This window comes from Elephantulus edwardii, unplaced genomic scaffold (assembly GCF_000299155.1).
Source record: "Elephantulus edwardii isolate Elephantulus edwardi_28Jun2011 unplaced genomic scaffold, EleEdw1.0 scaffold00121, whole genome shotgun sequence".
NCBI lineage: Eukaryota > Metazoa > Chordata > Mammalia > Macroscelidea > Macroscelididae > Elephantulus > Elephantulus edwardii.
In genome coordinates, this window is record NW_006399871.1 from 4,571,706 (window position 1) to 4,586,584 (window position 14,879).

Below are 14,879 nucleotides of genomic sequence, written 5' to 3' on the forward strand. Positions count from 1 at the left end.
TAATGATCTTTTTTTCAGGTATGATGTCCTTGATGTAATCCTAACTTATTTGATTTTCAGTCATTAGTGTTCAGTGCATTGAAGATGGAAATAAAGCATAAATTTATTGCACCCAAAACAGTTGGTCAGCACTTAACTTGTGATCAAGAACTAGTAGTACAAAAGGAAGTAGTTCAAGCTACACTGAAATCATTCACAGAAAATAAGCCTCCAGAAATTAATAGAATACCAACTGATATGCTTCAGTAAAACAGATGCAGCCCTAGGCATGTTCAGTACTCTATGTTAGGAAATGTGGAAGACAGCTGTTCAAAAACAGGAAGAGATCCACATATGTTACCATTCTAAAAAGAAAGTGAATCAATAAAGCCCAGAAATTTTTAACAGTTCCATCAATAAAAAACAAAATATATTGCTGAAGACTATTCAAAAAAGGCTCAGCATTATTTTGGCAAGAAATTGCTAGGAATTCAAACTGGACTCAGAAGAGGGTGTGGAATAAAAGAAATCATTTCTGATGTCAGATGGATCTTGGCTGAAAGCAATACAAAAACGATACTTGAGTGTTTTATGCGGTTTTTTTTAAACTATGCAAAGTCATGCAACTATTTCTTGTCTAAACACTATTAACTCTTTGTTGAGTTTTAAATCATCATATAGGTCTTAATTCAGAATCTTCTCTCTTAGAAGTTTTCCTTGACCACCACAGTTGGCATAGTTCTACTTAGTAATTTTTTAATTGAGATTTTATTGTAAGTTTATAAAGAAATTGGATTTCTATTCATTCATTGTTGCACATTTTCCTCCTTCCCCCCTAGTTCACTTTTCTATTGGGGAAAAAAAAGTTCTTTCATTGTTATACAATCCTCTCCCCCACCCCCACCCCCCATACAACTTTACTATGGAGCTCTTATTCTGAACTCTTGTCACACCAATAATACCTAATCATATATTCCTTTTATACTGTTCTCTCCCTCATCTGTTTCAATGCCATGCACAATATTTATCCCCTTTTTTCTTAGTTTCCACCCACACCCTCATCAGTCTCGTTTTATAACAGTGGCATTATATAGTATTTGTCATTTTGTGACTGAGATATTTCACTCAGCATAATGTCCTTCAGGGTCACCCATTTTGTATAATATTTCATGAGTTCCTTGTTTTTCAATGCACCATAGTATTCCATTGTGTGAATATACCACAGCTTCTCTACCCATTCGTTTGTTGATGGGCACTTGGGTTATTTCCAACTCCTTATGAGCAAAGCCGCAATAAACACGGGTGTGCATATATCTGCTTGGGTGGCGGTTATGGTTTCTTTAGGGTATATTCCTATTAATGGAGTTGCTCGGTCAAATGGTCTTTCTATTTGCAACTTTTTTTGAGAAAGTGCCATACAGCCTTCCATAGTGGTTACACCATTTTACACTCCCACCAACAGTGAATATGGGTTCCAGTTTCTCCATAACCTTGCAGCATTTGTTGCTTGCTGTTCTGTTAAATTTTGCTATTCTTACTGGGGTGAGACGATATCTCACAGTTGCTTTAATTTGCATCTCTCTTAGTCCTAGGGATTTTGAACATTTCTTCATGTGTTTGTTGGCCATCTGCATGTCTTCTTTGGTGAAGTGTCTGTTCATATCCTGTGCCCATTTTACAATTGGGTTGTTTACCTTTATCTTGTCTCCTCAGTAATTTTTACCACATTCTTTTATTTGCTCTTCAAAATTTGAATTTCTTCTGTTTGTTTACCCTCTACACTAGTGAAATGTAATCCACATGAAAGCAAGAACCTTGCTTGCCTCACTGATGCCAGTATTCTCAGGGTCTCCCATGGTGACTGGTATAGTAAATACTCACTAGATATGTGTTAAGTCAATGAAGGTCTGGCTCTGAGATTAGTAGTCCTATTTTATAAACCACAGTAGATCACCAGGCCAAGAGTAAGTAATGGAGGGCAAATTTTTTCTCAAGCATCTGAGTCCAGATCCAACTGCTCTTTCCTCTGCTTCCTCTTGGAGGCTAGTACATCTTCATGCTACACAGGTCTGCTATAATGAAAGGAATTTGTGATTGAATGGAAATCAACTGAAGTGCTTCCTTCATCGAGAAAGTCTTGCTATGCAAAAAAAGTTAACAAAACTAAACAGTGTGTATGTTGTTGCTGTGTGTCATTGTATGTCATCGGCCCAAAGTTGACTCTTCAGTGGGTTTTTAGAGACAGTAAATCTCACAAGAGGAGGTTGCTCATCCTCCCACAGAACAACTAATAGACTCAAACCGTGTGCCTTTGGGATCAACGTGTATACTGGCTTTATATTCTGGAACCAGTTTCTATTCTTGTTACAGTTTACCAATTGGCAACTGGAACGCACTCTTTTCAGTAATTTGAGTCTTACTGATCTCTAGTCTAATTGCATGGCTCTAAACTCCATGTCTTTGTCATTGCAGACACTTTCAACGCCCTCGCCACCTGGTCTAAATGGAGCCCTCAGGCCTCACAGAGTCCACCACCCCGTCGGATTACGATTACAGTAGCCTTCTGTGTGAGAACGTGGCCTTTGTCTTTACTACCTTCGTCACCACCATCCTCTACTCCCTAGTGTTGCTCTTTGGCCTGGTGGGCAATGGCCTAGTGCTGTGGGTCCTGATCAAGTATGAGAGGCTGGAGTCTCTCACCAACGTCTTTATCCTCAACCTGTGTCTCTCAGACCTGGTCTTCACGTGCCTGCTTCCCGTGTGGATCATGCCGTACTACGTAGACTGGGTGCTGGGTGACATCCTTTGCAAGCTCCTAAACTTACTCTTCTCCATCAGCCTTTACAGCAGCATCATCATCCTGACCGTCATGACCATCCACCGCTACCTCTCTGTGGTGAGCCCCCTCTCGACGCTGCGTGTCCACACCCTCCGCTGCCGTGTGCTGGTGACCTGGGCCATATGGGCTGCCAGCCTCTTGTCTTCCATCCCAGACGGTCTCTTCCACCAGGTGCACAATGAAAAGTGTGATTATTCAGAACTCAAATGGCATCTCATCTCGGTCTACCAGCACAACATCTTCTTCCTGCTGTCCATGGGGATTATCTTCTTCTGCTACGTGGAGATTCTCAGAACCCTGTTCCGTACTAGATCCAAACGGCACCGGCGGACGGCCAGGCTCATCTTCACCATCGTGATGGTGTACTTCCTCAGCTGGGCGCCTTACAACCTGATTTTGTTTCTGCAGACCCTGTTGAAACTCAGCATCATCCAGAGCTGCGAGGTCTCTCAGCAGCTCGAGTACGCCATGGGCATCTTCCGCAAGCTTGCCTTCTCCCACTGCTGCTTCAACCCCGTGCTCTATGTTTTCGTGGGGGTCAAGTTCCGCACACACCTCAAAAATCTGATCCGACGGGTTTTATTCCGTAGACAGCAGGCATCTAGTTCATACCCTATCCCACCCCCCACCCCAGGATCCTTCAACCATGAGAGCACCTCCTTCTTTTGACGGGGAGTTTGGTGATGTAGGTGAGGTGGATGAGAAAGCTAAAAAAAAACAAACAAGACCCCAAAATTAACACCAGTGAGTCCTGCAAGGCCCTTCATCTGAGGATGAGTGGCACCTGAGCTGGTAATTTCATACTACCATCCTCTTTGATGTGATCTCAAGTGATCACTCAATCAGTTACAACTTATTACAGTAAGATGCAACATGCTCTTTCAAGTGAAAGCCTGGATCTAATGTACAAAGAATATCCTGGGATGTGGCCTACATTGTTTTTTATCTTAAAAAAAGATTAAAAGAGAGAAAATCAAGCTGAAAGAGCAGGATCTCAATGTCAAATAAGAAAGAATAGTCAGAAGGGGAGCACACCCTTTAAGCCCAGGGCTCTTGTGCTAAGACTCTCCTAGATCAGAAGAAGAATGATGCCAAGACATATGGAGACCTCCAGAGAACTCCAGGCCTGAAGATATTGAAGGGAGACTAAGGTCTTTTCACAGAGCTGACTTCTAGAGTTGGCATGCTGAATCCAAACTTTGTCCCTTGAATTGTGAAAGAATAAATTTCTGTTTGTCAAAGTCACCCGCGTGTTATTTCTGTGATGACAACACTAGATAACCAAGACAAGATAATAAGATAATTTATTCCCAAATTATCTACTCATGTCTTTCAATATTTACAGCTACCTTCCTACTACAATTATGTCTGCTTTGGCACAGGATAGAGCAGTGTTTAGGGCTCTTGTACATAGGGTCGTTATGTGACTCAACTGGCTCGACACCACACATAACAACCAACAACAACAATTTATGGTCATGTTTTGGTGTTTCCAAAGATTAATTCCAGACAATTTTTAATCAGGATTTTTTATATAAGCTTGTTCTTTGGGAATCCAAAGGAGAGCATTATGAATGGCATCCAATCAGGTGAGATTACCAAAAAGGAACAGCCAGAGAGATATTCACAAATGGCCAAACTTTATGAGACTTTCTTTGACCACAACCCTTACTGACCACAAACCTCCTGCCCTTCCTCTTCTACCACCCACTGAAACCACTGTTCCACCTCAATTGCAAGTGCCTTGGATCCAGGGCTAAAGACTATTTACCACTCTTAGAACATTTAAAAGAAAAAAACAAAAACAAAAACAATCCACTTCAGTCTCTAGGGAAGGTGCAACTAAAACATTTCCACTTCTATGATTTCCTCAGACAAAAATAGGAAGAGAAGCTCTCGCTGATCTCTGCATGTCTAACTGTCTAGGCAGCCTCAGCCTTCAGAGAGCCTCAGTTGGAACAAAACTCCGTTGGGATATAAAACCAGTGTTGTATGTTTCTATGTTTATGGTTAGTAGAATTAGTGGACAGAAAGTGGTCTTTTTTTTAACCTCATATTCCATTTCCTCTTCTCATATTTGCTCATTTTACATCTTTTGGTCAACACCAGGTACCCATTCAGTGGACTTCCCTAGAGCCTTGGATTCAGCATCCACTAACCTCAAAATCTCCTGCCTCATGTGGAGTTAACATTTTGCTGAACTCTTGAAAGCTCTCATTTGTGAAATCTGCCTCTCACGGCACAAAGAGTCCAGGATCTGGAAACTCCAGTAGAAAACCAAAGTAAACTGGAAAGGCATATGGATTTGAAGTGAAGATAAAATGTTAAAATCTAGTTGTTTTTCTTATCCATTCTGACCATGGGAAAGACCTTGGATGGTGTAAATTGGTATTGAGAGGTTGGAAATTCAAATCTACACAGATGTACTCCAGAAGAAAGACCTAGATATTATTATTATTAGGTTCCCCTGAGTCAACTGTAAGTCATAGCAAGGCTATGACCACATCAAAGGTGGCCCTATCCTCTGCCATCCTCATCGTCTCTGCCATTTGCAAGCCCCTTGTTTCAATCACTTCTGCAAGGTGTTGTCAATCTATCTCATTGAGCGTCTGACTCTCTTTCGCTGACCCTCTATTTTTCCAAGTACTTTTCCAAGTCTTTTTCCAAGGACTGGCACCTCCCAAAAATATGTACATGAGACAAAATGCCACCAGCCTTGCCTCTCAAGAACACCTTTGTTACAGTTTCTCCAAGACAGATTTGCTTGTTCTTTTGGTAATCCGGGAATCTTCACCAATACCATGATTCAAAAGAATACATTCTCCTTCGATCTTCCTTACTTATTGTCCAACTTTCACATGCATATGAAGCAAATGAAAATGTCATGACTTGGGTTAGTCCCATCTTAGTCCTCTTCAGCACTTTAGAGGTCTCTGACCCCAGATTTGCCCAATGCAACATGTCCTTTGCTTTCTTGACTGCTGCTATCATGGGTGGATCCAAGAAAAACTTAATCCTTGACAATGTCACTCTTTTCTGTGTCTGCCATGATTTGGCCTCTTTATCCAGTAGTGAGCATATTTGCTTTCTTGATATTGAGATAACCATATTAAAGGCTATATTATTTGATCTTCTTCAGTAAGCGCTTCAAGTCTTCCCTAATTTCTGCAAGCAAGGTTGTATTCTCTGCATAACATGGGTTGTTGATGAGTCTTCCTCCAAATCTGATGCCATATTCTTCTTCATATAGTCATCTTCTTGAATTATTTGCTCAGCATGCAGATTAGATAAGGAAAAAAAGACTACAATCATGATGCATATTTTCTTATTTGAAACCATGTACAGTTTCCTTATTCTACTCAGACAACTATGTGTTGAGTCATAAATAGGTTCTTCAGGAGCACAATTATGTGTTCTGGGATTCCCATTACTCTCCCTGTTATCTATAATTTATTACACTTGACACAGTCAAATTCCTTTGCACAGTTAATAAAACACAAGCAAACATCCTTCTGGTATTTTCTACTTTCAGCCAAGATCTGTCTGACACAGGTGGTGATATGCCTCATTCCAGAGCCTCTTCTGAAACCAGAATTGGCAATTTCCAATCAATGTACTGTTTTAGTCAATTTTGAGTAATCTTCAGCAAGATTTTACCTATGTGTGATATTAATGATTTATATGGCAATGTCTACATTCCTTTGAATCTCCTTTTCTTTGAGTGGGTACAAATATCAATATCTTTCAGCCAGTTGGCCAGGTTAACAGTCTACCAAATTTCTTGGCATAGACTAGGGAGTACTAGTTTCACTTCCAGGCTGCATCTGTTTGCTGAAACATCTCAACTGGTATTCAATCAAGTCCTAGGGCCTTACTTACTGCCAAAGCCTTCAGTGTAGCTTGAACTTCTTCCTTCCTTCCTTGGTTCTTGACTTCCTGAGATAGTTCATCGTTTCTGTATATTCCTATTGGAGGAAAAATGCTGCAGTTGTCCCCAGGCATGGTCACTCCTTGAAGAAACCTGATAATGTCTAAGGTGACCAGAACAGAGACCATATCCTAATAAGTCTCTGGGCCTGATCACAAAAGCTCATACCCTAGTTAATTCACTAGACCTCCACTCCAAATTCAGAGCAAAATACCATCTTCTTCGCTATTCGTGATATGTGCTCTCCATTTGCTTGCGACTCATAGCGACCCTGAAACCTGCTCTATCCTGTGCCACCCTTATTGTCTCTGACACACCTACCTCATGGAATCAATCCATCTCATCAAGCGTCTTCCTCTCTTGAGCTGTCTCTCCACACTCCTAAACATGATGTCTCTCTCCAAGGAACAGTCTCTCCTTGTAACATGTCCAACGTATGTCAGACAAAGCTTTAGAATCCTTGCCTCCAAAGAGCAACCTGATTTTACACTCTCCAGGACAAACCTTTTTGTTCTCCTAGCAGTCCGTGGTATATTTAACATTCTTCTCAAGCATCACAGCTCAAAGGCATCAATTCTCTTTCTATCATCCCTTGTCATTGTCCAGATCTCTGACGCATAGCAAGCAATTGGGAAGACTATGGCCTGGGTCAGGTACACCTTAGTCTCCAGATTGATGTCATTGCATAGTCAATGAAACACAGATAGTCATTCCTCTGGTACTCTGCCTTCAGCCAAGATCCATCTAACATTAGCTATAATATCCCTAGTACCATGGTTTCTTCTAAACCCAGCCTGCACATCTGGCAGTTCTCCGTTGACGTGTTGCTCTAGTCTCTTTTGGCACATTTTCAGCAGAATGTTACTTGCATGTGATATTAATGATATTGTTTGATAATTTCCTCACTCTGTTGGGGCACCTTTCTTTGGAATGGGAACAAATATCTATCTTTTCCAGTCAGTTGGCCAGGTGCTTGTCCTCCAGATTTCTTGCCGCAACTTAGTGAGCACATCCAGGGCAGTGTCTGTTGAAATATGTCAATCAGCATGCCATCAATTCTTGAAGCCTTGTTTTTTACCAATTCTTTTACAGCAGCTTGAACTTCTTCCTTGGATCTCTTCCAGTCTCTTCCCTTATTTACTATAAACTCCCCACAATATCAATATTAGCACTGCATTCTCTTACAGACTGCCCCATCTCTTTCTAAATCACCCAACTAAAAAGTTTTTAGCTACCTCTTTCAGGTCATACGAACTGTAAGGCTATGCAGACCAGGTTCTGCTTCTCTTCAGAGTCAACTTTTAAGGATGCCTGAAAGCAAGAAGCAGTCTCTTCCTGACCTGCAGACGCAGCATCTACTCCTGCCTGTCAATCAAACCATCCCTGAACTAATACCTATCCCTCTAACCCAGCACCTCAAACACAAGCAACCATAATAGTACTCCTCTGTTTAGTGTCCAGCCTGGGAATGATAACAGGAACGCCTACTAACACTGCACGACTAGAAAAAAAATCCCAACATCTCTCAAAAACTCTCCGAAAGACACTAGATGATATTGCAAACTCAGTTTATTGCAATAAAGAAGACCAAATTGACTCCCTCACGGCAGCCGTATGACAAAACAGGAGACTTAAGGTCTCTACCTGTTTCTAGAAGAATGTTATTGATGTAAACTAAGGCCCCAAATAGAAAATCGAGCATCAGGCAACAACTAGGAATTCCCCCTTGGCTACTCTCCATCCTAACTCCCTTTCTAGTTGTCTATCATTTTTTAACTCTTGCTCCCTGCTTTATGTTTTCTTTTCTTTTGCTTTTCTACTAGTTTATTTACAAAATTTGAATACATATTTGAACAAATTCTTTCAGTTTCTCTCACCACCCCCACCCATCAAATTGTACAACCCAATGATTAGTCCCCTCTTCCCCCTGCACATCCACATCCCTCTGCTTCCAGCCTCTCCCACCCTTCCTGGATCCTTATTCTACAATAATGGTTTTTTGGTTTTTTTGTTTGTTTGTTTTTTACAATAACGGGCTTTTGTGGGTTTTTTTATTATTTTTGTGTGCATGTACCATCAAATCAGATCTGACTGGTACAGGAGGAGATTGTCCCTCCTTCCCCGGCAGAGCATCTGGTGGATTCGAACCGTGCACCTCTGGGATTGTAGTTGCAGTTCCTTGCCACTAGGCCACCAGAGCTCCCCACAATAATGGTTTTATACAGTATTTATCCTTGTGAGACTGAGTTAGTTCACTTAGCATAATACTCTCCAGTTTCTCCCAAGTTAGGTCATAATTTACAGTTATTGCTCCTGCATGCTGCATAGTATTCCACTGTGTGAATGTACCATAATTTCTCAATCCATTAGTTTGTGGTTGGACATTTTGCATTTGGGCTATTTCCATCTTCTTGCAATGTGAATAATGCTGCTATAAACACTGACGTACAAATCTATTTGTGCCTCAGTTCACATATTCTCAGGATATATTCCAAGTAGTGGAATAGCTGGGACAAATGCAATTTCTATGTTCAGCTTTTTGAGGAAGTGTCGAACTGCCTTCTAGAATGGTTGTACCATTTTACAATCCCACCAACAATGTATAAGAGTTCCTTTCTTGGCATATCCTCTCCAACATCTATTACTTGCTGCCCTGTTAAACTTTCCCACTCTTAAATGGAGTGAGATGTTACCTCATCTTGGTTTTGATTTGCATCTCTCTTATTGCCAGTGATTTGGAGCATTTCTTCATGTTTCTGTTTGCCATTAGAATATCTTCCTCTGTGAAAATTCTTTCCATGTCTTTTGCCCATTTTGTAATTGGGTTATTAGTCTTTCTCTTGTGGAGACCCAGGAGAATTCTGTCAACTTTTTGTCAAGACTCGTGACTGAGATGGTATTACCAAATGTTTGTTCCCAGTCTGTAGGTTTTTCTTTTCACCCTATTGGAAAAGTTTTTGATGTTCACGAGATTTAATCTTTAGAAGATCCCATGCATCAATTTTATCCTCTTTAGATTGTGAATTTCTGATTGTATTTAGCAGCCTCTTTATACTTTGGACTAGCGCTTCTTAGCTTGATCCCAGTTTGTCTCTTATGAACATTATGGTTTTGGTCTTTGCTCCCAGGTCTCTGATTCACCTTGAGTTGATTTTTGTGTGTAGTGTGAGATGTGGATCCTGTTTCAGCTTTCTGCAGGTGGAAGTCTATACAATCAATCAACTCGAACTTGTGGATGTATTCTTGCTCCCTGTATTAGAAATCTTTCAGAAATATTTAGTAGAACATCTCATGGTCATCTCCTGAGCAACTGCCCAAGAATACATGAAAATGATGCTCCTCCTTCAGACCTTACAGCAAACCAACACCAGTCCCTCCTAGTAGCCCCTGCCCAGCAGGAAGTAGCTTGAGATAACTCTGCCTCTAATCATGTTCTTTTAAGGCCTGGAATGGAAGAAGAATGTCAGAGTTGCCCCTAGGCCTTGTCACTCCTTGAAGAAACCTGACAATGTCTAAGACAATCAGACCAGACAGCAGACCAGACACCGGACCCTGATAAGGATCTGGGCCTGATCATAAAAACCCACACCCAAGTTAATTAACAGGACCCTATCCCAAATTCCAAGCAAAATACTATCTTCTCTTGTCATCCTTAAAACAACTGTCCTTCACTGCCCTTGCGCCAATCTGACCTTCTCCAGTCGCCACTTGGGGTCACTTGGCATTCCTCTCAGACCTCACAATAAAGGCCTGTTCCTTTGTTCCTTTCTTGGGACCAGCTTCTTTCTTTCTCTCACTCTCAACTCTTTTCTCTCTAACACCTATAATACTTTGCTTTGTTTTCTCAAGTTGTTCTCTCAAATCTTCTATTTAGCTCTCTTACTTCATCATTTCTTCTCATTGTTTTGGCTTTTATATGTTGAAGAGTCTCTTCTGACATCCATTTTGGTCTTACAAGAAAGACCTAGAGATCTACTTCTAAAAGTCAGCCATGACAAACTCGCTGGAGTGCAGTTCCACTCCGGCACGCCTTGTTAACAACAGCTTTATAGACAAGGAAGTGGAGACTCTGAGAGGTCCATGGTCATAAAATCTGGTGTCATTGAATTCGTTCTGACTCAAGCTGTGTAAAGTAATAATGCAACAACACAGACGAAATGGGATGTGCAGGAGATGATGACATCTATGAAAAGAATTGCTTTATAAGTAACTCAGAATACAGAAGGGTGATTGGAGAACAAAACCTGCGAGTTGGGATGACGGAAACTGGCTCAACTTGTGTCTGATCTGGTCTACCAACCCTCTAAACTGCTCCCTTCTGCCGTCTGGGTGGGTCTGCTCCAGAGCCTGCACTTCCAGGTAAGCCATGCCACTCATTTATCGGCTATTTCAACTGAGCCCACAGACCTGCCAGCTTCCACAACCATGTGAGCAATTTCCCTGATGGTTTTGTGAGTTTCCATGAGTTGAAATGGCTGCATGTGTTCTTGTTCAGTTAGAAAATATTCGTGGTGTTTTCTGCCTTCTGGACAGCAAGACGTTTGCGAGGTTGAGTTGAGAGGGAATGACTGGCTGAACTTCATCTGAAGTAGAGGCTGAAGGCTGAGGCTCCTACTTTCATTCTAGTAACTGGCAGTCTTATTTCTGGAACCGTACTCAGGGTTCATATTCTGGAAAAAACTCATTGTTCAGGTTACCCATAAGGGAACAAACCTGTGTGTTACAAAGAAAAAGGGTTTCAGAGGTGTTACTTACTGATGAACCAGAAGAGATGGAGAAAAGTGGCTTAGACAAAATTTCTCATACATAATTTTATGGGCTTAATTTACTTCTGGTGCTACTTTAACTCAGAGCAAGGCTAAAGTAACTAACCCCTGATCATACTAGAGATGTTTCTGGACAAGGGCTCAGTTGTCCATTTCTATTGTCACTCTGAAGGCCTTCGGACATTCAAATTTGATCTATTACTTTTTCATCTTATTTCTTATGATCATGCCAGGTATGCCCTACGAGACACTCTCTCACCCGCAGAAAGAACGATGGGGACAGATAGAGCTAAGAAATGACATCTACTAATAGGCATGTTTACTGTTTCCTATTACATTGCTCCTATGGTACCATGTAATTGAGTAAAACCACCAATGAAATATTTTTTTATTGATTGGCAGTCTTTAAATTTTATACTCGCGTGCAATCTGAACTACTTACTGTATTAAATACACATGGAAATGCTCATGGGAAGTGAGTGGGTTTTGGTTTTTTGGTTGTTGGGTGTTCTTTTTGTTATTTTATTTTATTATTTTTTTGTGCATGTACCGTCAAATCAGATCTGACAGTACAGGAGATTGTCCCGCCTTCTCCAGCAGAGCATCCATCAGGTGGATTTGAACCGCATACCTCTGGGATTGCAGTGCAGCTTCTTGCCACTAGGCCACCAGAGCTTCCTTTGTTCTTTTTCTTTTTTTTTTCTGTGTGAGTGTACCGTCAAATCAGATCTGACTGGTACAGGAGGAGATTGTCCCTCCGTCCCCGGCAGAGCATCTGGTGGATTCGAACTGTGCACCTCTGAGACTGTAGTTGCAGCTCCTTGCCACTAGGCCACCAGAGCTCCCCTTGTTCTTTTTTTTTAAAAAAATCAAACAAACAAACAAACCCCAAACAAACAAAACCACAAAAAACAACCCAGATGATAAATAGCGGGCATGCGCCCTCCAGGAATAAAAGGGTTAACCTAGGGTCCGTTCCCGGGATGCGGCTCGTGTTGCAGACCTCGGTTCATGAAGTATGCCGGGAGTTGTAGTTCCCGTGGTGCTCGATGGGATTTGTAGGCGTCGACCCTGCTGAGCATGCTGGGAGTGGTAGTCCGCGCCCGCCCGCACCGGGGTCTGCTTTCATGGCCGCCCGCTCGGGGCTCGGGTTCCTTTCCGCTGGGCCCCAGAAAGTTTCGGTTCTGCGTGACCGTGGACCTACGAGCGCGTAAGTGCCCACGAAGGGCCAGCCGGACTCCGGGGGCCCCTAGGCTGAGCTCGGTGCCGGAGTAGAGAGCTTCCCCCCGGGAGTGGCTGTCACCTGTTGCCTTTGCAGTCCACCCCCATAAAGTCTCCTTCAGACCCTTCCCCAGTCGCCTCGGGACCCCCAGCTTTGCCCAGCCTGCTTGGGAAGCACCTCGGATTAAAGTAGTTCCCTGTCCCGGGACTACTAGGGAACCCCAGGCTGCCTCTGGCGGCCAGTTAGAAGAACAGACCCCCAAAACATGAGTTCCAGGACCCCTGTCCGAGACGAGCCCACCACTGGGTCTCAGAACCAGCCCGGAGCCCTTTAGGGACAGCCGCACAGTCCCACCCCCGAGTTCTTGCTTGCAGGGACCAAGCCACTGCGGATCGCAGTAAACGTAGTTTCTGGTTCAGCTGGGCCGGGGCTTGTCCAAGCCTTTGCGTGACTCCGCCGGTGCCACCATCCTGGCAGGGGACAGCTTGCTCGTCCCTGGCCATCCCTGCCCAGCCCGATTCCCTTTCCGCGGTGCCCCTGCGATCAGGTCCCTGTCTGGAGAAAGGTGATCGTGAACACCTGTTGACTTGTCCCTGGTGTGTCTGAACTGGCGTGGGTAGGAGACCTTGCTGGTGAGGCAAAGTGGGTGGGCAGAGGGGCTGAATCTTTACCGCGTGGCCCCTGGTGGGCCTTCGGTAGCCCCTTGTCGATCTGCATCGTCTTCATTGGCTGCCTAATCCCGGAAAAAAAAAATGCACTTGTTGAAACCGCCTGTGTTGGCCGCAGCCTCTGCCCCTCGGCTTGTCTTGCCCACAGCAATTTCCTCTTCTGACACAGAAATGGGTCAGGGGCTTTTTTAGGGCAGAGGATCAACCATAATCTGCTCAGCGCCTGCCGCTGCCCGGGCTTGTGGTCGCTTTGCAGGAAGCTTAACTCGCCTGCCATCAGCCTGACGCTGCGGGTGGCAGTGAGGACGAGAAGCCATCGCGCTGAGGTTTCTGCTGTTTAATGACTTCCACCTCCTGAAGTGGGCCATGCCGACTGTGGGCTCTCATTTGATCCCCTTCTGTGATTTTTGCAAAGCTCTAGATAAGGGCCGTTGTTGTTTCTGCCACTTTGGCAAACAGTGAGAATTTTCTGATCATCAAATGGTTGCCCTGGCTAATGAATGCATTTGTTAAAAAGTATCTGAAACGTCTCTTGCTTTAGGAAACAACAGGATTTTTCTGCTTCTGTTACAAGTATGCACTTCATTTGTTTTGGTTTATTGTGGGTTTTTTTTTTGGTTTTTTAAGTTTCCTTCTCCCTCCTTTTAAATCTTTGTATACTGAAAGGATTATATTGTGCTTACCCAGGGCCTTGAACAAGGGCAAGATCAAGGAGGCATCCTGGAAAGCCCCAGACACTTTGATAATATGAATTCTTTGTTACCTCTTTTTTTTTTTTAATTTTTTATTATTTTTGTGTGAGTGTACCATCAAATCAGAGGCAGAGCATCTGGTGGATTCTTTGTTACCTCTTCACTGACAGTAATTCTTAATCACACCTGAAACAGGAGAAAATGATACTTCCCCTTATTGCTACTAGAAAGTAAAAAGGCACAGAGGTCAAATGACTGACTGACTTGCCTAGGTGAATAAATTGGCTAAAATGATCTGACAATAGTTTGGTGAGCGAAGCCCTATCCTGTTGTTGTGTCCTGTTGTACCTCTGAATGGCCCCCCAGCCAAGTAAAAATCTTGTGTCATTAGTCTTTGCAGGACAGAAACACAAATCCTTTGCTGCTGAGTTCCTTCCAATTTATAGCAACCCTACATGCCATGGAATTTTTAGGATTTTTTTTTTTTTTCATTTTTTGTTTGTTTGTTTTTCTGAGGATGCCCTGGTGCCAGAGTTCTCTGCAGGTTGTGTTGCTTTCTGAAAGGTTGATGGCTGGAATTTTATCAGCCATTTCACAGAAGGATGGACAATCTCATAAAGGTTTATGGTCCTGGAGCAGGCTTGACGTCACCGGGTTGAGTTTGACAATCAGTGCAGTAGATCTGCAGGCCTTTCTTCCACAGTGCTGCTGTGAGGATTGGAACTGCCAACCTTTTGCACCTTACTGAGGGACCCTAGGGAACTTTGGTGGCTTAGTGGGAAGGA

General features: G+C 42.9%; 1 protein-coding gene across 1 annotated transcript; it reads left to right on the top strand.

The window, feature by feature from the left end:
- The first annotated feature begins 2,482 nt into the window (after nt 1-2,482).
- On the top strand, nt 2,483-3,487 carry XCR1 (chemokine (C motif) receptor 1). Its single transcript, XM_006893046.1, has one exon. The coding sequence runs from the start codon at nt 2,483-2,485 to the stop codon at nt 3,485-3,487; it is 1,005 nt and encodes a 334-aa protein (XP_006893108.1).
- Nucleotides 3,488-14,879: the final 11,392 nt, after the last annotated feature.

Coding starts and splice junctions, on each gene's coding strand:
- XCR1 (XM_006893046.1), top strand. CDS start 2,483: ATGGAGCCCTCAGGCCTCACAGAGTCCACCACCCCGTCGGATTACGAT.